We start from the raw sequence: 26,912 nt of genomic DNA on the forward strand, positions 1-26,912 counted from the left end.
TCCACCTGACTGAAAGGGGTGTGTGTGTGTGTGTGTGTGTAGAAAGTGAAGACTCCTGTCTAGACAACAGTTTGAGAGTAAGTAAAGTGGAAAATGTGGTTTTTTCCCCCTCTTTTTTCCCCTCTTTTTATTTTTTATAATAAATGGCTAGGGTTTGGAGGATAAGGTTGATATGCAATTGAGGCTCTTTTTAGCAGTTTTCTGTGCATGCATATGCACACACACACACACACACACACACACAGGCATCCTCTCCCTTTTGTCCTCTCTTGGAATGGGTGTCCCCTCATTTATAAAAATTACCTGGAAGGAATGAGGCTGCCAGGGTTTGTTCTAGACGATTGGTTCCTGTCTGGGGGAAAGGAATGGCCTCTACTGAATTTGACCGGTGTATGACCGTTGCCTTCCAGCTGACCCCAAATCCCATTCCCATCCTCCTAACTCTATAGACTCCCATTGGGGTTATTAATGAGAGAAAACACCATCATCATCATCATCTTCGTCATCACAGCACAGTGTTGACCTGCTTGTTAACATGAAATGGTGTGGTGGGGACAGGTTCTGCTTCTCTTTCATATCATCATAAATAAGAAAAGATATTTTCCAATGGTATCCCCTCACTGGCCCCCTTTGGTTAGGTCAGAGGTGAATGATTGCTCCTTGACAGGCACTGATCAGTTTCATCACACCGTTTGGGCAGCCTGCGCCCCAGGCCTAAATTCCCCCCACTTACTCCCCAGAATTACCTCCCAAATAACCCCGCCCATCCCCCCACACAGCCAAGCTGAGGGTAATGGTGCCTGAGGAAGTCCTAAATGGACACTAGATGTCACCAAACACCTCCTTTCCCTCAGAGCCCTGAAATTAAAAAACCAAAAAAACCCCCAAAAACCCCCAACTAACCCAAACCCAAACCTTCATTTAAAGCAACTGGAGGAATTAACTTAGCCGTTTTTATGAGGCTTTTATCACATTCAACTAAGCATACTTAGGTGAGGGAGTACTGCTGCATTCAGATAATTTTTATAACATACAAATCTCTTATGGAGGGAACGGGGTCAAGGGAGGGGAAAGGTCTACATTCTTTAAGTTGTCTTTTGAGGGAGGAGGTGGAGAGCAGGGGGCCTTAAAAACCCCACGACAACAGGTGCTGGGAACAGACCTGCGGCCTTCAGGTAACAAGGAGTTGGGTGTGCAGCTAGGGTGCAGGCTAATTTTAAGTAGTTTTAACCATGCTGGAAGCTGAATGTCACTCAGGGTGACAAAGTCAGTCTATCCTCATCCTGAAAGGGCCCAAAGCGTCTGACGGCATCATGTGTTTGAAGTTAAACTTGACTTTGCCTGCAAGTCTCTCTGTTCCCATGTTAACTGCACCCGCGGAGAAGACAACCAAAATGCTGTGAGTTTGGTCCACGGGAACATCCTCCCACCCCAGCTAAGCCACCGACTAAGTAGAAACCTTCTGTGGTGCCCAGCTGATTGGTCCCAGCCTGACCTCCATGGGCGCAAGTGGCAGGTCAAATCTTGGAGGAGCCCAAGGCCGACTCATGAGGTACACAACATAAGTCCAAGAGATGTGGCTTGCTGACTCAGTTTGCCCTTAACAGAAGACCTCATGCAGGGACCTCTTCTGCTTTCTCGTCAACTGAGAAAGAGTTTTTCTTCCTCTCTCTAATTTGCCCCTATCTGCTGGACAGCTCATGTTGCCACCGTGAATTACTTCTGGAACAGGAGGCTTAATTTTTAAACAGCCATTTATTTAAGTTCTCTCACATAGTAGAACGGACGCCTTTATTACTTAGGAAGGAGGTTCCCTAGTCAGAGAGCTTGGAGCCAGGAAGAGAGTCTCTTCTCTGAAAGTTGGAACTTGCGACTCATCTTCTCCAAATAGAGGCATCTTGTCTCACCTTCCTCTCTCCCACTTAAAATAAATGCCCACCTCGCTGCTGGTCCACAGAAGGGCCTCGCAGTCCGCAGATCAAAGACCATGGAGCCAGGGCCCGGCGCTCCCGCACGGAGGCTGCCTCAGCACCTGTCCTGTCATGCCTGGTGCCCAGGCTGAATGGATTTTTGGAGTACACCTGTTGTTGAACCCCTGCCAAGTACTGATGGCCACTAACCCCCAAATCACTTTTCCCCGCTGTTGATGTTTGGAATGTCAGACAGGACTGAGCAGCAGCCGGCATGTATTTCAAACACAGCAGATGGATTTTTATATTAGCTCCTATTTCATGTTCAGGCAGAGCGACCGCCACACTAAAACCCGCAGCCTCGATGCTGCCGAGTTTGCTTCTGTGAGATTAATTCTGTGAAATTAATTGGGACAAGATTGAAAAGGAAATTAAAATGCAGCTGAGTGAACAGGCCTTTCAAACACCTTTCCTCCTGCTCTATTCAAACTTGGATTCTGCGGTGGTCGCTGGCGTCGTGGGAAGTAATTTACGAGAGGCAGGCTCTCCGGAGCCATCGGTTACGTATGAGGGGACCTGCACAGGCGCCGCAATCTGGAGCCACTGAAGAGCGCTAAACACCCCGCTGTGGCCTGAGCTGCGTCCCTGCAGGGGCGGGGTGGGGGTGGGGGAGCAGGGCTCAGTTCCTGTACCAGGAAGAGCTGTTCAGAAATATCTGGGCCCAAAGTGAACGTGGGAACATCCGCTAGATGCGCAGATCTCCTTCGTTATTAAAATCTCCCTTTAATATATTTTAAGGCCCAAATTGGAACTGGTGAATTAAGTGGGCATGAAACTGCATGGGGCCTAGGAATGTAGGGCCTTGTTAGGGGAGGTTCGCAGGGGTCCAGCTGACGGCGCCCGTTGGTTACCGTTTTGGAGCCTGGATACGCGGCTCCAGCTTCTCATCAAATGAGAAGTCTGAACAAAACCATCCATTACAGTTAGGGACACAATCTCTCAGACCAGGAAGGGCTAGCTGGATTTCCATGTAGGCCTCTTCACTGGATGGTTTTCTATTTCCAAGTGAGACGATTTTGTGGTTTTGAGTGTCTTCGTGAAGAGTTTTTGGGCAGGACAGGCTACCTGTTTTTTCCTCTCTCACTTCACCAATGATTGACTGAACAACTAGTATGTACACAGCATTGACCTCAGAAGTTTACTTTATTGTTAGTGGAAAAGAGAGGACTATGATAATTGTTACCATTCCCTAGATGCCAGGCACTTCTCTACACAAATTCTCTAGTGCAAGCATCATAACCCCAGTGAATAGAAGTTAGCCCAATTTTTACAGATGAGAAAATGGGAGATTAGCAGGATTAAGTGCCTTTGCTCAGGGTCACATAAGTAACTCATCTGTTACTGACCTGCTTCCTTAAGGATAGGCCAGATGATGGGTATTTGGTTATCTTTGGGGTGTATCTTTCTGGCCCAGCCAATCATCCTCTCTGGAAGTTTTATTTTAAAAAGGGCAAATGGGGCACCTCAGTGGTTCAGTTGGTTAAGTATCAGACTCTTGGTTTTTCTGAGTCGTGAGACTGAGCCCTGTGTTGGGCTCTGTACCTGGCATGGAGCCTGCTTAGAATTCTCTCTCCCCTGACCCTCTCAGCCTATCCCCCCATTTGTGTTCTCTCTAAAAAATAAAATAAAATAAAATAAAATAAAATAAAATAGACAAAAGCTCTCTTTCTGGGATCATTCTTGCCCAAAGACCCTAGGCCCTAAAAGACTCTCCTGGCCTGAAGATTCTAGGATTCAAGGTTGGCTCATATTGAAGCAACCATTAAGAAAGAGCAGGGAGCGGCAGGAGCCCAAGAGTAAAGCCCAGACCCCACCAAGCTTCCCCATTGGGGGCCATTCCCTGTTCTTAACCTGGTCCCCTCCAATATTTATCATACAAAAAGAGAGGGGGAAATCAGAGGCATTTATGAGGGCCCAAAACAAGAGCTTATAATTGAAATGTTTAAATTAGTTTAATCTGAATAAATAATTAAACACATTTTTGTGTGGAATTTCTTTTCTTTTCTTTTTTTTTTAAAGCATTTATTTATTTATTTGACAGAGAGAGATCCTAAGGAGAGAGGCAGGCAGAGAGAGAGAGGGAGAGGAGGAAGCAGGCCCGATGTGGGACTTGATCCAGGACCCTGAGATCATGACCTGAGCCGAAGGCAGAGGCTTAACCCACTGAGTCACCCAGGTGCCCTGTGTGGAATTTCTTTAGCAATTTTGTGGTTGGAACTTGTGACTCATCTTATCATGTTTAGAACAGGAATGCTAGAGGTGGAAGGGATCTTAGAGGTTATCCAACACAACTCCCTCATTTTACAAGTAAAGCTGTCCAGGTAAGCTGAGCCACACCCAGTTGCACCTTGCCTTGCATTTCTTTTCTTCTTCTTCTTTTTTTAAAAGATTTTATTGGGGCGCCTGGGTGGCTCAGTGGATTAAGCCGCTGCCTTCGGCTCAGGTCATGATCTTGGGGTCCTGGGATCGAGCCCCGCATCGGGCTCTTTGCTCAGCGGGAGCCTGCTTCTCTCTCTCTGCCTGACACTCCGCCTACTTGTGATTTCTCTCTCTGTCAAATAAATAAATAAAATCTTTAAAAAAAAAAATAAAAGATTTTATTTATCTATATGTGAGAGAGAAAGCGTGCACAAGAGCAGAGGGAGAGGGAGAAGCAGACTCTCCACCAAGCATGGAGCCCAATGCGGGGCTCCATCCCAGGACCCCAAGATCATGACCTGAGCCAAAGGCGGACACTTAACTCACTGAACCACCCAGTGAACCACCTATTTCCTATTGGTGGAAATAGACTTCTCCAGGTTCCTAACCCAGAGGGCCTTTCTTGTCTCACAAAGGTTTTACCAGCCAGAGAGAAAAGTAAAATGGGATTTTTGGATACCGTTTTTCTGGACTAACCTCCACTTGGGTCAGTTCTTTTCCTCCACATGTGAGAGGCGGGCTGTGGCGTATAACTGACCGCAACAAAGGAAGCCAGTTGGGGCTAAAGCGGGATTATTTAGGATTCATGTGAGAAAAAATTCCAGAGATTAGGAGTTGCTGCACGTCGGAACAGACAAACAGCTCATGGTAGAGGCATCTCCTTTTTCTATCTGTCTAAATTGTTTCATTTGTGCTTCTTCGAGGCGAGGGAATGGATTGGGTGGCCTTTTAAGATTCCTTCCTGTCCAAGGACTGTTATTGAGTTAGGTGATATAATAAAGGTAAATCCAATCCGAAATGCTCCCCAAGCCAACGTTAACTGGAACGAAGCTTTTATGAGGGAAACTCCTGTTGAGCTTCCAGCTTCTCATTTCCTCCTCTGACATGCAGGGATTCGCAGCATGCAGAAGGGAGGCAGCTGCTGTAGTTTTTGGGGGAAGAAATGTGCTACTACCCGGCAAAGGATAAAAATAGACTGAAGACCTTCCAAACGGTGGAGAACGAAACCAGACAGAAGCACAACAGCAAGATATTACTCCCTGAATCAAACTTTGATATATTAGCTTTCAGTACGGGAGGCGGAGAAGCGGGGATTGGTTAAAAAAGACAGGTGAGGAAGCCTCTCCATGTTCTTTGGTATCTCTTAAAAATACAACAGTCATGGTCCCCGCCGATAGCTCTGTACTGCAGGGCAAGTCACCACACAGCCCCTTCTAAATGGAGGAAAGGAACCCCCAGTGAGAAGCCATTAACAAAGGCAAAAGACATGCAAAACAAACAAAATAATCATGACCGAAGAGAAGGCCAGCAGACAGTCTGGCTCCGTTCTCCCCCCCACCCCCACCCCTCCTGCTGCAGGCACCTCAGACAATGTAAACAGTTAATTTGTTCACCTGCAGGCTCTGGGCAAACAGAGGCCTGGTCACACCTGAGTGGATAACTCGATTACCCCTGTAATGCCAGCGTGGTAATGTACACAAATTCTATTACAAGGCAAACCTTGCTTTCGGGCATTTGAAATACCAATCAGGCCAATGTCCACTCCCTTCTTTGCTTCCAATTTATTCTTGGTGTATTGGAGCTGCACCAGAATGGCACTAGGATGGAGCAGAATTAGGACTCTGGAAGAAATCACTAGAAGATTGTGATCTCAGGCAATGGGCCTTAAAGGCTTCCTACTCTTTTGCAGAAGGTTTGGTCTGCATTTGGTCCTCATTCCAAGGGGACTTGTTGCAACCCCTGAAAGGTGCCTTAAGTCAGCTTTGATCTGTTTCTAAGGACCTTGTGGTATCTTTCGAATTGAGACAAACCCTTGGCACAGACAGAATAAAGATAAATGGCAAATGATGGGTTAATAACACAATGGATTTTCAAATTGCCTTTATGGAATCCACATACTCATTAATTAAAGAGCAAATGGTGCCAATTTCAAAAAATGTGCTTGTAGATATTGATTGACCCCATAGAGAAACATCTTTTTAGTAAGTTACTTCAGGGACAGAATCTGTTTCCTTAGCCCCCCTATATAAAATATGTACACTCTTTCTTTACAAAGGATGACACCACTGATCCCGTCAATGGTAGTCTGTGGGTTCTGAATCATCTTCACATTAGTGACAGATCTGCTATAATCTATCCTCTTATTTTTTTTCCCAATTCTTTTATAATCAATGACACTATTTGTGAGATGGTTAGTTGGGGTTAGGGATTAACTTTATGGCTGAGGAAGAGAATACAGTTAGTTGGCTCTTACAGGGTTGGATTCACTATCTTGGCCTTATCAGCACTTGCTCAAACCAACTGAGCTAACTAGCACTGACTATCCCCCATCCTAATTCTATTACGGTTTTGTTTATCTGTGAATGACATAAGAAGGTGGTTTACCAAGCCAGAATGTTTTCAAGAGAATTATACAGTCATAAATTATGTACCAAATAATGACCTTTTAAGCACTGCAAGATCCTAAAAAGGATAAATTGATTGGTGTGGTTTTAGTGTTATATCTACTTTATTGCCTTTTGAAATTTGAAAATTAGCTCCTCAATGTGAATTTTCAATTAAACTTTTCCCTAACAATTATAAATCAATGGGAATTTACTTTATGTGGGAGGGAGCCATGTAATGCACACAAGTGAAATGTATGACATGGAATAATTTTCTTATGGTGACTACATCATTGAGAATGAAAAGATCAATTTTTGGGGGAGGGCAGGAAGAGAGGGAGAGAGAGAATCTTAAGTAGGCTCCACACACTATGTGGAGCCCGATGTCGGGTTTAATCTCACAACCTTAAGGTCATGACCTGAGCTAAAATCAAAAGTCAGATGCTTAACGGACTGAGTCACCCAGGTGCCCCTCCAAAATTGACTTTGGATCCAAGCCCCACACTCCATGTCCTTACCTTGCTCAGAATGTGGATGAGGTCACCCCTTTGGAAGGACAGTTCGTCTGGCTGGTCACCATGGCAATCCCAGAGGCCCTGGTAATAATTGGTATAGTCCACTGGTCAAAGAGAGGAGAAATCAAAGTTAAAAGGACTCTGTCTTTTTCCATGGAACCCACATTTTTGCTGCAAGTGGAAACCAGGGTTCTAACATTGTCCCTAGGAAACCTAGGATTCGGGGGCGTTGGGAGGAGAAACAGCCCAACACTCAATGTGAGCAAAGGACTGTGGGAAAAGGAGATCATTAACTAACATTGGATATTTACAGATTACCCTTAGTCAGACGTTATTCAATAATATGATAAATACCTTCATTTATTAATAAAAGAAAAACAGGCAGGTAATTTTTTACTTGGTTTGTATGTAAGCAGGACAGAGACTTCCTGATAGATAGTCTTGATCCCGGGCATCTAAACTATCCAGCGTTTCTCTTCAAAATGCATTTGAAGAAATGAGGGAAGTCTCCGACTTCGGCTTGTTTACTGAGAGGCTGAGTCAGCCAGCTGTGTCTGCATCACAGTCTCTCACGTGTTGATGTCTTCTGTCACACAGGAACTTCATCCTGGGCACTTCCCACTCAGGTACTAGGTGAGGTAATCCCGCAATAAATACGGTTACGAACAGCCCAGTCTTTAAGTGGAACCAAGGGGGGTGTCTCATCCATTATAACTAAATTCTGGGTGGGCTGGCCCTTTTCCAGCATCTCATTTGTAGACCCTGAACATGCCTGCCAAGATTTATCTGCAAGCCCCCAGGGGGACAGAAACCAAAGTGATCTGCATTAAAAATGAGAGCAACTGAAGACGACAAACCAAGCTTTCGAAGCAGCTGGAGAGATTTACTGGGCTTCTCAGCAAGACTAGATGGCAGTGATGCCACAGGACAGCCATCGATTCTTAGCAGTGAAGAATCTGTATTGATCTTCTACCCGGAAAGGTTAAACACTAGAGCGCAAAGTGGGAGAGGATCTGGGGATCTGAATGGCAGGAGAGCGGATGTCCACTGGACCGGGGATGATGTGGCCGTGCCCCTGTCCCTTAGGATGCTAATGGGTGAGAACGGTCAGCAAAGCACCTACCAAAGATGAGATTCTTGTTGTTGGGAGTCAGGAGTCCTGGGTTCTAATGAAAATTCAAATGACTTTGGGGGACTGTATTTGTACCAGTTTTTACCCTTCCTTTAATTTGTTTGACCCTCCCATGAGGTGTGATAGAGCTGGTCACCGAGGATGGGAATAGATAGGGGAAGGCAGGTGGGCAGTGTGGGTGGACAGATACACTTGCTATGTTTGCTTTTTAAAAACTTGTTCCTAACCTATCAGCGATTCAAATAAAAAAGGCACAGGAGAAAAGAACTTTAGTAGGAATCTTAAAGTGCACAAAAATCAAGGAGGGACAGATCCATTTAATCAAGACTTAGATGTTGCAAAGAGAAGTAAACATGTTAACCATATAGAAATGAGGCGTGTTTTCTTTCACGAAGATAATTGTTTGTATATGCAATAAACAACAGAGGGCAGCAAACAAGACAACCATGCTGGAAACCACAGAGTTAAGGATGTATTCGGAAGAAAAATACATTGGGAGAAAAATGCTAACTATTGGAAAGGCAAGGCATGTATTTGGGGGGACACCAGGGCCTGAAATAATAGGGAAATATCAGTCCCTGAAGAGTGAAAATAGTTTTCCCAGAGGATATATTAATGTATTTTTAGTCATAATGGAGTTGATTAATCACATGAAGATTTTGACAAAATTAGAAATGAAAAAAATATAATATATATATGAAAAGTATATATGTATATTTAAAGATTTTATTTATTTATTTGTCAGAGAGAGCACAGGCAGGGGGAGCAGGCAAGGAGCCCAGTGCTGGACTTGAACCCAGGACCTGGGATCATAACCTGAGCTGAAAGCAGACGCTTAACTGACTGAGCCACCCAGGTGTCTCTATATATACATATATTTTAAAGATGTTATTTATTTATTTATTTGAGAGAGAGCGAGAGAGAGAAAGCACAAGCAGGGGGAGCAACAGACAGAGGGAGAAGCAGGCTCCCTGCTGAGCAAGGAGGCCAACGAGGGGTTGGATCCCAGGAACCTGGGATCATGACCTGAGCTGAACACAGATGCTTAACTGAGTGAGGCACCCAGGCATCCCAGAAATGAAAAATATATTGATGTCAATAGTCCTTACACATTTACATATTATAGAGAAAATAATTTTATAAAACTAGACTTTTAAAACACAACTTGATATTTCTGAATGGTAAGAAGACTAAGCAACATTGTCTTGGCTTTGTCTGGTTTAGCAGATGGTCACTGTGGGCTACCAGTCCCCTTTTGCCTGGAAATGCTCCTAAGATTATGAGTACTTTTCAGGTATATATGTAAAAAGTGACTTGATATTGGGCATATAAGACACCGGAGGAGAATACTTGGAAACAGACCTATTCTAAAAGCAATATAGATCATAGGGAAAGTAAGACGCTAGGAAGAAAACAAGAGCCTTCCAGGAAAAATTGCAGAAAATGCCTCTGGTTCTTCAAAAGCTAAAGGCTAGAAGAAAATAGAGCTCAGGAATCTGGCTGTTCGTTTACCGAGCCCAAGACCCAGAACTGTCAGAGCTAGAACTAGAAAGCACAGCTTTGAAAAAATAAGCAGAACGAAGGGTTAAACCTGGAGACTCGCTGTCCAGACACAGGCATTCGCGTACCAGGGAAATCAGTGAGGAGGACCGTCTTAGCTGGACCAGACGGGACCCGGTATTGCAGACTCCCTATTGTACATAGGTGTGACTTGCATTTATGTGTGTGCGTGCACACTTCTCTACATTCACTCCTCAGCAGCCAGCGGACATGTCCACAGTGCTTACTAAGTGCCTGGGACCGTGCGGGAGGCTGGGAATTCCACCTTGGCCACAGACGGTCTCTGCTCTCCGGGTTCCCGTCCAGTGGGGGGAGGCACTGGGAAACAGAGCCGTGACGATATTTACTTATCTACGAGACCGTGGTACGTCTTCAAAGAGGAGGTTGAGAACCTCCTGTGTAGAACAGGGAAGCTAACTTCATGGAAGGCTTCCCGGAAACTTTGGTGGTGTTATAAACACCTGACTAAGATCCGGTGTTATTTAAAGATCGTGAAGGGGGAGGGGGCACAAGGTAAGGTGGAAGAGGGCTTCATTCCTGATCTTTTGTCTCTGGAAGAGCTTGAAGTTCTGGAAGTTTGCAGGGGCAGTTCTGCTTCTCCGTAAATTTGCCCAGGTCACTCTATAAACAAGGGAATGCCCGAGGAGACTGATGTCCTTAGACCAGTGAGGAATTGGGAGCCCGAGAGAGTATTTCCTCTGTGGACTGGATGGAGGTTCCTTTAGGTCTACACGACTCTAGCAGCAGTCTGAGATCAGACATCGTGCAGCATTCTGACCATTTAATTAATTCAAAGCATCCTCATTCTCATTTTGAGGACATTATTCCATCTAATTATTTTTTTTTCCAGTCTGTCCATTTGGAATGAAAAACAAAAGAATAAAGCTTAATGCCAGCATTTCTCAATGTCTCTCCAAAAAAACCCGTAACTTTGCACTAAATAAAGCCTGGTAATTCAAAAGCAAAGCACTAATATATTCAGCATAAAACAGACAGAGGACCTAGAGCAATAATGACACCACTAATAACTAAAACAGTTATAACAATTAACAACAATTACAATGATAGAGAAGCTAATGGTATGATCACTGCATTTAAATTGCTAGCAGAGCTGAGGAGGACTTTTTCTAGAGGAAAAAAAAGGGGGGGGGCAACATCTTATTTTCTTTATCTCATATAAGAGAAGCCAAGCTCCCAGCAAACAAAATGTCATAGGAAGAATAGCAACAGTCTAAGTTTAAAAATACATTGTTTTTCTCTCTTCTCTAGGTATTTATTGCAAAGCATTTACCATTGCACAGCAAGTTCTTTTTTTTTTTTTTTTTTTTTAAGATTTTATTTATTTATTTGTCAGAGAGAGAGTGAGAGCAAGCACAGGCAGACAGAGTGGAAGGCAGAGTCAGAGGGAGAAGCAGGCTCCCTGCGGAGCAAGGAGCCCGTTGTAGGACTAGATCCCATGACGCTGGAATCATGACCTGAGCCGAAGGCAGCTGCTTAACCAACTGAGCCACCCAGGTGTCCCCAGCAAGTTCTTTATAACCAGTAAGAGTCACTTCTCCTGTAACGAAGGCCAGGTTGTACTACTGTTGACAGGGTCATAATTTGAAAATGAGCCTCCATGACGTGGAGAGTTCTAAGGTAAAAAGGACCAGGACACCTTTCTGCCTGTCTTCCTCCTTGGGGCCAACAGAACTTGACTGGGTTCCTTCCAGCCTTCGTATGTCACCTTGGATTTTTGCTGGGGAGATGCTGTGTAGCTCCGGAATTCAAGTTATGACCAAGGAAAAGAGGCTCAAAGGCAGGTCAGCATGTTGTTTACATTTACTTGATGAGCGAAAGGGCTGTGCTAATGAGGCCCAGTTATGGGAGCAACTACTTAACAAATTATGAAAAAGAGAGACAGAATGAGAAGATGGAGAAAGCCAGTCCTTGCTAGACCATGGATAGGTGAGAAGTGGACACAGAAGGCCATGGCAGTGACCCACTGGAAGGGACTTGGCCAGGCCGGAGAAGTCCACCATGTTCAGTCTATCAAGACAGACCCAGCCTGATAGCTTACTATTTCAGAACAAAAGGCATAAAGAAACTTGCCAGGACGTCTGGGTGGCTCAGTTAGTTGTGTCTGTCTTCAGCTCGGGTGTATGATCTCAGGGTCCTGGAATCGAGTCCTGAGTGGGGCTCCCTGCTCATCGAGGAGTCTTTTTCTCCTTCTCCCTCTGCCCCTTCCCCACGCTCATGCACACTCTCTCAAATAAATAAATAAATAAATAAATAAATAAAATCTTTAAAAACAAACCAAAAAAAAAACCCAACAAGGGGCGCCTGGGTGGCTCAGTGGGTTGAGCCTCTGCCTTCGGCTCAGGTCATGGTCTCAGGGGCCTGGGATCAAGCCCCTCGTTGGGCTCTCTGCTCAGCAGGGAGCCTGCTTCCCCCACCCCCTCTGCCTGCCTGTCTGCCTACTTGTGATCTCTTTCTCTCTGTCAAATAAATAAATAAATAAATAAAATCTTAACAACAACAACAACAACAACCGAAACGAAATTCACCAAACTCCACTTTAATTTTGAGTTTTGAAATCTCCATGGTCCTTAAGTTTGTTTGTTTTTTTTTTTTTTTTAAAGATTTTTATTTATTTATTTGATAGACAGAGATCACAAGTAGGCAGAGAGGCAGGCAGACAGAGAGGGCGAAGCAGGCTCCCCCTGAGCAGAGAGCCCGATCCGGGGCTTGATTCCAGGACCCTGAGACCATGACCTGAGCCAAAGGCAGAGCCTTAAGCCACCCAGGTGCCCCTATGGTCCTGAAGGTTTTAAGTACGATCCTGACCTGGAGAACACTCACAGATCCTGATCTCGGTCTCCTCTGCTCTGCCGAAGGAGCGGAGCCAAAATGGGGCCAGAATTATAGCTGGTGGATGCTCACCTCCTGTTTGGTCTTGGGAAGCAGGTTTCAAAAAGCAAGAGCTGCAAAAACCTCTGTGTGTCCCTGTTTCTTTCATGGAATTGCTGCACTGGTGTGTGCGCTGACCCATGGAGAGGAGCCTCGGTGGAGGGAGTCATCGGTGCCCACATTTCTGTCCTGCAGAAATTACCGCTTCTCCGCTCCTTTTTGGTGGAGTTTGCCCACGGTTTTAGAGTGAAAACAACCAGTTCGGAGATCTTCCCTGGTCAGATATTTGGGGTGTCTACGGATGAGCTGTGCCTCCAGCCCCGCTTTTTATTCGACACGGCCGACCTGAGCCAGTGGCCGGGAGTTTTCATACAAACAGCACGGAACGGGTGTTCCTTTCGGTTACCTGGACGTTGCCCTCTCGTGACAGGGAAGGGAGATAAGCTCTCATCACGGAAGACTCTTAGTGTTAGACTGTTAGGCTGATGGGCTGCAATTTAGTGGGGATGTGAGGTGTTGAAGAGTCACTCATTAAAATAACCCTGTTACTAACAGTCACGCTGTAAAGTGAGCTCGCTATGGATTGAACAATCAATACTACAAGGCTCTGATAGATTTTCTAGGTAACAGAATAAAATAAAAGAAATTACATCTTACAGGGTCATTAACACCCAATGAGGATAAACTGAATTCCTCCCCACCGCCTTCTGGTAAGATCTAGCTGGGCTTTAGAAATGTTAGTAATTCTATCATGGGAGATCATAGCATTTCTGGGAACAAGATCCCTGGAAGAGTTCTGGAGATCAGTATGTGGATTTTAAAGGCAGTCATGATCCCAGGGTCCGCATCGAGCTCTCTGCCCCTCGGGGAGCCTGCCTTCCCCTCCCTCTCTCTCTGCCTGCCTCTCTGCCTACTTGTGATCTCTGTCTGTCAAAAAAATAAATAAAATCTTAAATATGCTAGCCATAGTATCTTCTAGGAGAATATTCCTGCCCCCTCACTCCCCCCACCCCAAACCCTGCCAAAGACACGTGACACTTGAGAAAAAAACGAAGTGAACCAAACTTGTGTAGTTTGTCTGTTCCATAAGAAAGCACATTGTCCTAGAGTTCCCTTTTATATGCCTTCAAGGGCCTGCCTACCCTTTCCTTGGACCTGTCTATTTTATAGTTATAAAGCTAAGTGATGACATTTGGGTGCTCCATATTTGTTGCCATTTCTATAGCTCCTTTGGAGAAAAGGAACTGTATAAATTCAATAAATAAATAAGTAAACACAAATAATAAAAATTCCTGCCTCAGATTCTGCAGAGAGAGCAAAAAGTCCTCTGTTTTTTAGTCACTAAGTCACCAATCATTATAACTGGTGGGAAGTATAAACCATAGAAACATATTTAGAGCTCATCACACTTTAACACCTATTCTGGCGGCAGGAAACATAAGGAACAAAAGGTGGGTTTTTTTTTTTGTTGTTGTTGTTTTTTTTTAACTTACTTGAAATAGAGCTGTTGGAACATTTAAGAATTAAATCTCCCCTCCCCACCCTCCCCCCACCCAAGATAGAACCTTAGAAAGAAACTGAAAGAAGAAATGTGATGAGGGAGGAGTCTGAAACTGAATTTTAGACCCTTGCCAGAGACTGCTGCTTCCGGAATGGAATTTACTATAAAGCTGGCCACAGGAAGTTTATAGTTACCCCACTCAAGCTGTTCATATGAAGTGTTTCTTTCCTGCACTGGTGATGGAAGTTGGTTGGGACATAGTTTGGTCAGAAAACAGATTTGCTGTTGCAATTCTGCACAGCGAGTAGGAAACAGCAGAAATATGTTTCAGGATGGACTTCATTATATGGGCTCATTGTTACGAGGTGGTAGCTATGCTAATCCTGGAAAAATACTCGTGCCAGTTCTTTCTTTCTTTTTCTCCTGCTACGGCACCTGACTTCTGATGATGCCTCTTCTCCCTGGAAGGAGTTGGGCACTGAAGAAGTTAGGTCCTTCACTAAAGCTCTTAGATATTCGCCTCCCACAGAGCACAAACCTTAGGGGTAGGGGGACATGCTGAGGTCGAAGAGAGAGAAGAAACAGCAAAAGATGGGAAGAGGAGGAGAATGGGAAAAGGAAGGGCCAAGGGAATGGGGAGGGACCGGGGAGGGAGGGTTGGGATGAACTCCTAGGCTTAAGACTTTCATAGAATCTCTAAGAAAAAAAATCAGCTAGTATTTATATCAGCCACAGTTTAGGCTCTGCTGATGGGATGAATGTCCTTGAGGTGGTCCATGCAATTCATATTCCTTCACCGACAAGGATGGAATAGGTCCTTGGTCCACTTAAAGAGGCTTTGGAGGGGCATCTGACCTTAGAAAAGGATAGGTTCACTAACTGCCTGAAGCATGGCTAACAGTCTGGGATGAATAAGATGCAATCTTGTATTCAACAAACCTGTTACATATTCATTTCCAAATGTGCCTGGAATCAAACCAGGCCATCAGAAGTCAGCATCACAGAGCAGTTCTATCCTTCACCCCACGTTCACTTTTCAGATCTGACACATTTCCATTCCCCTCTGAACTTGCAATCTCCGGGCCTCTCGGAGAGGAGACATTTCCATTCTTTCCATTCTCAATCCTCTGATCTCTTAGAGATGAGGCAATTCTATTTTCACTGTACTGATTTAGGAAATACTGATAGGAAAAAATAAATATCTGGTTTGGTTTCCTACCCTCTCTAGGATAAATCTTAGCGGTTCTGGGAACATTAATTAAGGTGAGTGGCTGCTTTGAAGGTTGAGATATTTCCCTATCCCGTCATCTTCTCTGGGGCTTTCGGGGTCAACACACCAGCAGCCTCTTTAATTAGTGAGCCCGGTAATGTTTGTAGTCTGAAGAAAGGTGCCATCTCTAGTCAGAAGCCGGAACATCCTACCCAGTGCCTGTATATTTGGGGAAGCTCTCTTACCTCCTTTACGTGGAGTGCCGTTCTCATCCTCTTCTAGGTCACGCTCTTCCTCTGAGGGGATAAACATGATCAGCATTAGCGATTAGTGGTTGCTGGTCTCATGTTCTTTATACTGGTGGGTCTTTTTTCTCAGAGCTCATCATGCTCTTTTCAAGGCAATAATTGTTCTTTTTTTTTTTTTTTCCTTAAATCATCTCACATCTTCAAATGGGCCCTCTGCTTCCCTCCCCATTCATTCACTCATAAATGTTTTCAAGCGTTTACTATCTTCAAGACGCTACACTAGCAACTGGAGATGCAACGATGGACAAGCCTGGCAAGGTCCCTGCCCTTGTGGAGTTTTCAGTCCACTGGATTATTTACTGAGGCACCTATTCCTAGAATCGTGATCCTTTCTTTCAAGCTCTATTTCTCCTTTCCTTCTAGAATTCTCTTCTAAATGTACTGTGTCTATGTAAGCATCCAGAGTTATGGTGTATACGTGTGTGTGTGTGTGTGTGTGTGTCTAAGCATGTGTTTAAACCCTCCATGATTAATTAGTCCTTAATGTATCAAGTTTTGTTCAGCTGTAGCAGAAGCTGGTCATGTAGGTAATTTTATGTTCCTAGTACTTGAGGGTTGTAGTTATCTTTTTACTGTTGTGATTCAGGCGGCCTTGTTCATTAGAGTGTAAGCTCCTGAAGGCAGTTGGAATGGTCTTTTAATTAATTGCTGCAGGCACACAATGGGTTCTAAGTCAGTGCTATTGTCTAACTCCAATCGAGTGTTTAGATGGTCAAAGTCACAACATGATTGGCCCGTTTCTTACCCTCATTAACATGTTTCATCTCAGACTTCATACTACAGGATAACGTCGGAATTGAGCCTTTATAAAGAAAGCGTGAGTACCAGAATCATAGCCATTTTATATGAATCAAAAGCCATTTTAGGGCGCCTGGGTGGCTCAGTGGGTTAAGCCGCTGCCTTCGGCTCGGGTCGTGATCTCAGGGTCCTGGGATCGAGTCCCGCATCGGGCTCTCTGCTCGGCGGGGAGCCTGCTTCCTCCTCTCTCTCTCTCTGCCTGCCTCTCTGCCTACTTGTAATCTCTGTCAAATAAATAAATAAATCTTTAAAAAAAAAAAAAAAAGCCATTTTATATGTGGAGTAAGATGAGAAAAACACATAGTTGTTGTTCTACTTTTCATAATTTCTGTGCATCCCGTTCCCCCACATACACAATAAATGGGGTATAATAAGCAACATTCTGAGGATTGAATACTTAAGTGTTTTTTGGTCCACATTTACTTTCTCTTCCTGGGTCTTGGGGCACTCACTTGGCTTATTTCCCCATCGTTATGACACTAAATGAAACTTTTGAGGAGATATCCTAGGGACAGTTCCTTTTTTTTTTTTTAAATGTAAGTTTTATAAAGGAATATGAATTCTGGTATGTCAGCATGGAGGAAGTAAACTCTGAGCTCATAAGTAAGAAGAAACAGCACAACCATATGTTAGAGCACTATAGAACATTAACACTTTGTTAATCGATTTCACATACAAAATGATATAATTTTCCTGCAAAAATAAAAATTAAGGGATTGATATTCTGGGGAAATGAGTCATATGTCACCCAGATTTAAAAAAAATCATATATCTAATATATATTTGCCTTACAAGAGTCTGTGGGGAAAGATCTCAACTCTTCTTACCTTCATGTATGGCCTCACAGCACAGCAGTTCCTACTTACCACCTGTAGTGCTCCCCACCCCCCACCATGAGGAATAAAGATGTGAGATAATGGAGGAGTGAAATCAAATATCGGAAATAGACTTGCTGAAATAAATCACGTTAAACACCATTCTTTGCACATTGTCTTCCTGTTACTTGCCCACTTCTTCCTTGCTCTGTCCTGATGCTTCTCCTTTTTGACATGGGACGGATTTCACAGGATTGAAAACACTAAAAGAAGAGTTGGTATGGCCTCGGTTTTAGAGATACCCAATAATTTGGACAGGGAGCATCGCTTCTGCTGATACCAAACAACTCAGTCACAAAGACCAACAATTTCCTGTGCTTAGGCACTTTTGCAGAGACGGTTTATTCTACCTCTGCTGTCTGTGCACAGATGTCTCTTCCTCCCAATTCTAATCAATGTAAATTGGGTCAGATCTCCGCTGTGAATTACAAATTGGATCCGAAGTTGGAGGGTCACTGTGCCTGCGACTCCACCTCCTTCCCACCACCATTAGATGGGAAACTACACCAAAGATCTTTTCTAAATAAATCAGACTTTATTGTAAAACTCGGCCACTGACGAGACATAACCTCATTAGCATTGATTTTAAAATAAATTATTGAAAGTGGCTTGCCTGCTCTTTGCATTTGTAAAATAGGAGAATGTAAATGTATTTGCAATGATAAAAATAAAAACTAAACTTGATTCCTTTATCCTTTCAGGCAACAGCACTTAATTTAGGCATGGTACAAAAATGGGAAAAATAAAAATCTGTTCTATGCTGTTCAATTCCAGACCAGATACTCTGATTACCACTGCGCCTGTGGAGTCACCTAGAAGGAAAGCAGAACACTGGCCATAGGTCTTATATATCATTCACCACCATTACTGAGCTCTTCCGTGATGGATGTGAAGAGGGAAGCTCTAATGCCCACATCTGTTCTTCCTGACGTTGACCTTCCCGGGTGGCTGAAAGTGGGCTCAAGTCAAGAAGCCTAGCTACGGGTGCGAGAGGCTGGGTGCTGTGCCTTTGAAAGTGTGAGTACGGAGGTACCATGGAGAGTATGAAGGCACTGCTCTCCAAGCTGGTGGGAAAGGCAGCGGCTCTCGGCACCTTCCCAGCGGCAGAGAGCACAATACAGAGAGGCAGACGCTCTACCTCGGATCCTTCGATGAGATCAAACTGGCATCTTTCAAACTCCAAAGTCGAGAAAACCAATCACGTGACAACAGAAAGAAATGTCTCTTTGCTCAAGAAAGAGGGCGGGTTAAACAGCTAGATTTCTCTCTCTCTCTCTCTTCCTTTTTTCATCTGTGAAATGAACCTTCCAATTTAAAGAGATTATTTTGAAAAAATTTTTTTTTCTTTAGGCTAAAGAGCTTGTTGAACTTCTTTATAAGAATATTATTAGGCATTTTAGCATTACACCTCCTGGAATACATCTTCATTTAAGAGAGAATTAAAATTTATGTGCTAGCTCAACTTTAAACAGTAATAGATTATAATGGTCCTCGCTCCTAACAGGGCATAGGGGACCCCAACCTTACATAGGTTTTAAACAAATTAACCTCTAAAGATTACTGTCCACTTATTACATTAAATGCTCTACTTGATTCCCAAATATCTCATCTCAACTGGGAAAACAGTTGAGGAAGATTCTGTGAGCTGTGCGAACATGTGAGAGAACCACGGGGCATCACAAATGAGCCTCAGTATCCAGAGAGTTGATTTCAATCAACACTCTTGGCACAATGTCAGGGACACTAATGAGAGGCTGAAAGGAACAGGACACTGACTCCATGGCGGAAACACGGAGAGGAGCCAGCTTCCCATGACATCTCTGGCATCGGCTGGACTGAGAACAACGCTGGAAAAAATGACTGGATCCGAAAGAGGGAAATCACTTCCCCCAAACAAAGCAAGGTGACAGAAGCTTTAAAAAAAAAAAAAAATGCCACATGTATCAACGTGCAACCAGATGTCAAGGTGCTCTGGTGACAGATGCAACAGAAATGCAGATAGACTCGGAGTAGGAGACCGCACGCGGGAAAGCGGAAACGGAAGGCGCTCCACAGCAGGCGCAGATACGCCATAAATCTGTGGAGCCTACAGCCCCTCTTCAGACAACGCGGAAAATACGAGCAAGATGCTAATAACACACTTAATCCTCTGTTGTGTAGTTTTTAATCTCAACTGTTGCCTCAGAATATTTGCATCCTCTCTCTGTGGCATGGGCCTTGACGTACACGATATTAAATCCAATTTGTGCTAACCGCAACACTTGGAATGCGCTGAATTTCATTTCACAAATAATAATTGAGCACCTACTAATGGGAGGAGAAAGGCCTGAATGCAAGTCACCGTTGGAAGGGCTGGAACGGAGCTCGGTTCCGCTCCCGTGTCTGGGAGGGCGTCACTCAGGAGCCAGGATTGAGCGGAAGGCGTAGGGTTTCACGGGCCGAGCTCAGGGAGGAGGTTCTGGGTGAAAAAAGCCCCAGCACGATTCTGGCTCTGGCGCTGGCCAAACAGCACCTTGTGGCCGGGGCCCAGGGTGCGTGGGAATGAGAGACAGAAAGAGCCAGGAAGCTCGGGTTGCTTTTCCGTGAAACTGAAAATCCCTTTCTTCATCAACTTTTGTGTTTTTGGTGTCTGTATTTTTCTTTCCTTGGACCTACTCTCGTCATTTCTTCTTCCTGTGGGTCTGGGCAACAGTTAAGGGGGGGAAACAATTCCACAGAATGCTTGTTTCCATTTGACTCAAATTTAAAAAACAAAAACAAAAACCACCACCCCGTTATATGCTTTATTATAAGGCAATCTGGTTTCTGGGTCTGTAATAAGCCTCCGGGGCAGTGTGGGCAGCAACGGAATGCGCACAGAAATTCCTGGGGAGAACTCATTGTCTCGCTTCCCGTTTGCTCTCCCAAAATGTCTCCGGAGGACACAGCCAGATCCGGTTGTCACTGCAGCTGCGACAAGGCCCCAGTTAAAGCCTTAATGGTCTCATTCGCCTTGCTGGATTCCAGCTTTGAGGCCCCAGACAAAGTGAAACCTGATAAAAGTTGTCCTTTTATGGAATACTGAATCACAAAACTGGGCCTGTGCTAGCCTATAAAATAATTTCCAGGGAGGGGTGAGAGAGAGCTCAGGAAAGCCTCCCATCTTCCGCAGATTGCCTTGGCATTTCTTTGTGGTAGTTCCCTATAGTTTAATCTACTGCAAATGAGATCTTAAAAATCAAGGGCCCCCATATGCTCAACACGGTTGTTCAGAAATCCCACCGGATACCAACCTTGAAACCATATTACCCAGGACTAACATTTTTGTGGTCTTGGCTGAAAACCTCGAGCGCTCTGGTTTTCCCTCATGGGAAGGACAGTGCCAGCCACGTAGCAAGTGCTAATTATCCCATGATCAATGGGAAGTAGTGCATTTAATTTGATGACCCATACATTATTTTGACTGGAAAAAACATTTTTGTATTGACTTGGTATGTGTTACAAGCACTTTTCTGGGTACCAGGAAGACCAGTGATATTCTATTCTGGAAGGGAGATCTCACTTACATGGCCTTCCCAAAGAGACCATGAAGCTTGTGTAGACCCCAGTCCAAAGAGGAAGGAGTAGCGGAACCATCAGGGCTAAGTATTCTCTGCAAAGCACATTTACCTGTTTTAATGAAACAAGTGTTGAAACCCCAAGTCATTTGACTTTTGATGGGTATGCAGTGTTAGCACAATTCAACGTTACTGTTGGCCATCCCTCCACCCAGCACCTGTCCTTGCAGTAAACACGGCCTTGAGCAGAAGGTGCGCTCCACGTTCCATCTGCTCAGGATTTTCAATTTTACCTGCTGCATACATAGAGCTGGAAATGTCCAACTGGACTGTCTCAGGTTTGGTTGGTGGAGGCGGGGAACTAGCCATCCCTCAATTTTTCAAGGAGGTAACGCTTCCTATTTAAACACCACCAAATTACTAACAGCCTGCATTTATTGAGTACTCATTGTATGCCAGAGTATCTGTTCTAAGTGCTTTACACACTCCAGTTCTAGGCTTCTCACACCATCCCTCTACGACAAGAACTACTGTTATCCCCATTGGACAGGTGGGAAAAAAATCAGACACACACAGAGGGCAAATCACTTGCTCAAGGTCTCACAGCTAGCAGATGGCCGAGCAGGTCCGTTCTGACTCAGGGCCAGCACTTTCATCTGCAGGACCTGTGCTGCTGCTCGGGAGATCTGGTGAGACAGCAGCAGAGGTAGGCAATGTCAGCTGCCCTCACATTCCCTTTCGGTTACTGTGGCACATGTATAGTGAACAGAAGATTCCAGAAGCTGGGTGGCATCGCTGGGAAGCTGGAGAATGGAGACTCGGGGCTGAAATATTCTTATCATCATTAAATGCCAATACAACCCAGCTCCAATGCTGTCTCTCAAAACTGTGATGGATAGGTGGTTCTTTTCAGGAAAGAACATGTTCGCAGGGAGCAGCACTGTCCTTTGGAAACATATAAGCTAGTTAGCTGCAGGTTCCTTAGCCTAAAGAAAGAGACTCCTGCTCTCCTGCAGTATGGCCTTCCCCACTTTCAGGGGACAGCTGCTGTGAGTATAGGTGAAGTGGCTTTCCTCGGGAAAGCAGGTCGGTGTCCATGCCTTCAGAGTCCACTCGGATAATCTGAACTGGTGCGAAGTTCGGAAGCATGTCCTGGGACCTTTGGCCGTCCCGGGATGGCCGAGGGTAGGAGTTGAGGGAGCAAAGGAAAGATGCTCGTTGAGAACCCAATCCTGCATTCTGACCCATCATCTGGGGTAAGGTGATGGTCTCAAACTCATCTTATTTCCTGAGGCTCCTTTGCTCTTGGCTCTGAGCAACAGCCCCCTCCTCTCTGGTTCCTCCAAGAACTAAACCTGGCGCATGGAAAGGCCCTTCTTTGCTCCCCAGAGGGCTGAGTGGTTCAGTGAGGCTTTCCCAGAGCGCTCTTCCACAGCTGTAACCCAAAGTGGAGTGTCGCCCGGATATCCCCCCCCATCCCCCTTAGATGGGACTGAGTGGAATGTGAGCTCCCAAAGAAGATTCTGGCCAAGTTGGGGAGTACATCTCCTTTTAGGGAGTGTTGTGAATTAGATCCATTTCTGCACCCTGCTGTTGCAATGGAGCAGACTGTGAAAGGGAAGATTCTCAGAGGAGCTGTGTTTTAATGTAGCAATTTGATTCAATTTTCCACTCTATAAAATTACCCATCACTGCTCGTTGCTTTCTAACAGACACCTTCACTCTTAATTTAACAATCCTATCGAATTCTGCCAGGGAAATTGGAAAAATTTATCACCTGTGAAATTTTATTTTCCTTTGGTTGTATCTGTTTTTGTAAAACTTCATTAACGACGATGACTTGCTGAGGAAATTATCATTTTTTTTTTAACTTCAGACACAAGAAATGGCTCGACCTCAACCAAGATATCATTTGCATAATAAAACACAACAAAAAGGCTCGGGAAGTTGGGACTGGCAGAGGCTGGGAGTGCTAGGAGAAGAAGCAGCTCTCCCGGGTGTGTGGGGAGGTGGGCGAGGTCCTCAGCAAGAAGGAGACAGGGGGCCGGCAGCCTGGCTCCTTGGCTTAGGAAGCAATGATGTGGCTCTCCCCCTCCACCTCTCCCCCCAAAGGGAAAGACAACTGCAGCAATGACAGGGTTGGACCCTCATCGTAAAAAGCCTTGAAATGCAAGTTGCTCACTGACCCGGCTTTTAAGCAGCCAGTCCTGTCTTTAGGGGCCTGAATGTTAGGTTCACCTTAGTTCCTAAGTTCATCTGGGATCCAGGTTTAAATTGCTATAAATTCTGGCTTAACTCGAATTTCTCAGCAGAGCACTGAACTCCTGGCAGATTTCCACAGGAGCGATCTTTCTGAATGGACTTGAAGATTCAGCGTTCCTGTGGTCTAACTACCTCCCAATTAAAAGGCTCAGGCTTCGGTTTTCCACAGTCTGACCCCTACTGTGCTCTGCGCCGTTCAACAGCTGCTGTTGTTCCCGCAAGAAGGGGCTATGCGGAGGCAGTGATGACTCTACATTTTTTTGAGCTGCCAGTTATCAAGCCCCTGGAGGAAGGGAAATCTGTACATGGGCCTGCTGTAATGGCGGGCAGAGGAAACGGGCGCATGTGTGACAGAGGCGATGACATTTGTGGCATGTCTGAACTGGGTACTGAGGAATTGTGCTCTGTCAGGGTCTTGGGTTACTGACAAGGTTTCTCAGCACCTACTTGTATTCCTTTAGGCTTTTCACAACCTTTATCATTTGAGGCGACTTTATATCACTCTCACATTTACACAGAAAAGAAGTTGAAACTGGAGAGTTCTGATGACCCACCTTGAGATCCAGAGTAAACCTGTGAAGGCCAACATGAGTAGCCTTGACTCTTCCACTTTGTCAATATAGATAATAAGTTACTTCATATGACAAAGGTGAAAGACACGCTCTGATCACTTCATCTTGCTCCCAGAGCAAGGGAGAACTTTTGTACTGGGAATTTCAGAACCTCCATGTAAGTTTCCCCGTGTTCTCTTCTTCAGAGATCTGGCTTCCTCTCGAGGTTTTAAACTTACATTCTTCCACCAGGTCAAGGATTTCTGAAACTAATAGAAGATAATCAGAAGATAACATTCCTCACCTGGTAAGACTTCATAAATATCTTCTTCTCTCTCCTTTGTGGGCTCTTTTAGCCCTGCACTCCCAGGCAAGATGACAGGTCTGCACTGGGAACCAGAATTTGGGGCATCGAAACCATCAATATCATCATACGTCTCTTCCTCTTCCTCCTCTTCCTCCTCCTCTTCACACGGAATGGTAAAGGAGCTCAGATCTGCCAGGGTAGAGATGAGAAATGTATCAACATGAGGAGAAAAAAGGAAAGAATAAGGCAGGGAAGGAAAGAGGGAGAAGGAGGAGGAGGGATGAGAATAAAATATGTCAAAAGAAAATGAAACGCTAGGTTAAGTGCTGTTATTTCTAATGTGAGCCTTGGTGCCAGGAAATTTACAGAAAAGGCCAGACTAGCACTGTGTCAGGTTTAAACCATCAACATAAATCCTTCCTTGCAATAAAACTTGATCAGGATGAAGCAGCTCAGCAAAGTAGGAGGGTGCGAACGAGCACATGAGGCAAAGGGACAAGGATAAGTCCAGAAGAGGAGATGCCAGTGCGCAGTGCACTGTTTGCTACGTAGAGGAAGGGCGAGGGATGGCCTGTGGCTCCCCAGGCTGCACAGAGCCCAGGGAGTGATGGTGGCTCCCGGAGGGTAGCCGAGTTGTCAGAAGCTCGTCCCTCGCATAGTCTCACTGCAGAATGTTGGACAAGTTTGTTTGTAAAGAGAAAAATGGTCAAGAGTGGACCAGGAAGAGAAAGTGAGATTCAGAAAAATTTAACGGTCGTGCGAGACCACATGGAACGGCCGAGGTGTGTGGTTACCATGTCCTTTTGCAACCATGCAGTCTGGCGGACCTCAAAGTGGGTCATGGTGGAGAGGATGTTGAGCCATTCCAGCACTAGGGAGCACAGGGCAGGAGAGGGAGATTGGTTTTTTATTTTAATGGGGAGCTGGGAAGGTTTGCTCTCAGACGTCTAGTACAGAAGCCTCTCTGAAACCCTGCAAGGGGCCTCCGCAGGATGGGCGAGTGCCGTTGGGGTCCTCTGGGGGAGGCATGGATGGAGAGACATTTGATGTTCATTTCAAAACACAATAAAACTGTTTGGCTTGATTAGGCATTTAATAAAGATTTTGCAACAATCTTCATTGGAATTCTGGAGCCACCTCGTATGAGGAAGGGATCAAAGACACATTTGTGGCTTAAACCATATGTTATTATTTTGTTTGTTTTAAAATAAAATGGAATGAATAATTTCTTCAATGTGGGATTCTAAAAGTACCACAGGGTACAGCTCAATAAAGCTGCTTTGAGTTTTATTGAGGTTTACACACTTAGGGGTATATTACACGCATAAATCCACGGCACCTAGATGAGAGTGTACCCTGTAGTCTTGCCATCAATGTTCCTGTTTGCTTAGTTCCAGTCTATTATACGTGACGCTCTTGGTAGATGCAATAGTTTGTTTTTGTGATAGCAAAGGCATAAACTGAGCAAAATAGGCAATTCTTGTAATTAAAGCTCTGGTGCTTCCTTCTTTTTATCTACAATAAAACCTTATAGCAGAATAAAAAAAAAAAACCAGAGACGAAAAGGCTAGGTGTTTTTAGGCTGGTGTGCTTCTCCCTGGGTCTTGGGCTGGGTGCAGCATTGGCGCTTCTGTCTATCTACAGCAGCAGGGTCCTTCCATGATGGTCTAGCATGGGTTATCTGATGCCAAGTGACAGACTCAGGTTGGCTGCTTCTACCTGCCAGGCCACTCCCAGATGAGTCTTTCAGGGCCACTGTCACTGCTGTGCCTACTGGCTGGCCAGCAGAGGGTACTCTAGGAGCGGTCATTCAACATCTTCAGGCAGGACTCTTCCCATCCCAAAGCAAGGGACATTTTACTGTGGTTTGGGAAAGAAGAGTTTGCTTGATGAAGGCCACCTTGATACTTCCTGCTGAGTTTCAAACAAGAAGATTCGGGGCCTAAACTGCACGTAGGTGACTTCACATTTGATATAATGTATTTCCTTTCCAGAACATAAGGGTTTGGGAGACACCAAATTGAGCTGAGCTAGTTTTCAGAAGCTCCTTTTCTAGTGATTACGAATACTACAGAGGTCTTCTCTAGGTTGATGGTTTCTCTATCTTCTGATTCATACATGGTACTATTTGTGTTACAAGGGATGGTAGGAGGGAGAACGAATACAATACAAAATACAATTGAAGTTTGGGATTATATTTACACAGTATAACTTCAACTGCAAATCTATGCAAGTGTTGTTTCGGTAATAAGGATACTTACCCTTTAACAAGAAACTGATTTGATCCACCCAGTCCCTGGCTTCGGCTGGATTGGCAGCTGTAAACTAGAGAAAAATTAGTGAATTAATTTATCACCTTCATGAATTCACAAAGTTTCCATGAATCCTACAAGTAGTTTTTTTTTTTTTAAAGATTTTATTTATTTATTTGACAGGCAGAGATCACAAGTAGGCAGAGAGACAGGCAGAGAGAGGCGGGGAAGCAGGCTCCCTGCTGAGCAGAGAGCCCGATGCGGGACTCGATCCCAGGACCCTGAGATCACGACCCGAGCCGAAGGCAGCGGCTTAACCCACTGAGCCACCCAGGCACCCAGCCTACAAGTGGGTTTAAAGAGAAGAGCCTTGGGCATCAAGCTGCAGAGTCAGGTTGAAAGCTGAGGATTCTGTCTGCTTAATATTTAGAAAACAAGAATCAA

At 44.8% G+C, this 26,912-nt stretch overlaps 1 protein-coding gene across 1 annotated transcript in view; it reads right to left on the minus strand.

The window, feature by feature from the left end:
* Positions 1 to 26,912, minus strand: part of SKAP1 (src kinase associated phosphoprotein 1) — a 279,913-nt gene that overhangs the window by 15,716 nt on the left and 237,285 nt on the right. Inside the window, exons 8-11 of the mRNA XM_059149961.1 lie at positions 26,478 to 26,541; positions 24,214 to 24,405; positions 15,825 to 15,875; positions 7,291 to 7,391 (exon numbers count right to left, since the gene is read on the minus strand). Of these exons, the coding sequence (XP_059005944.1) occupies positions 7,291 to 7,391; positions 15,825 to 15,875; positions 24,214 to 24,405; positions 26,478 to 26,541 (408 nt within the window). The remainder of the gene's footprint in view (positions 1 to 7,290; positions 7,392 to 15,824; positions 15,876 to 24,213; positions 24,406 to 26,477; positions 26,542 to 26,912) is intronic.

The sequence above is a fragment of the Mustela lutreola genome, chromosome 15, assembly GCF_030435805.1.
Source record: "Mustela lutreola isolate mMusLut2 chromosome 15, mMusLut2.pri, whole genome shotgun sequence".
NCBI classification, from domain to species: Eukaryota; Metazoa; Chordata; class Mammalia; order Carnivora; family Mustelidae; genus Mustela; species Mustela lutreola.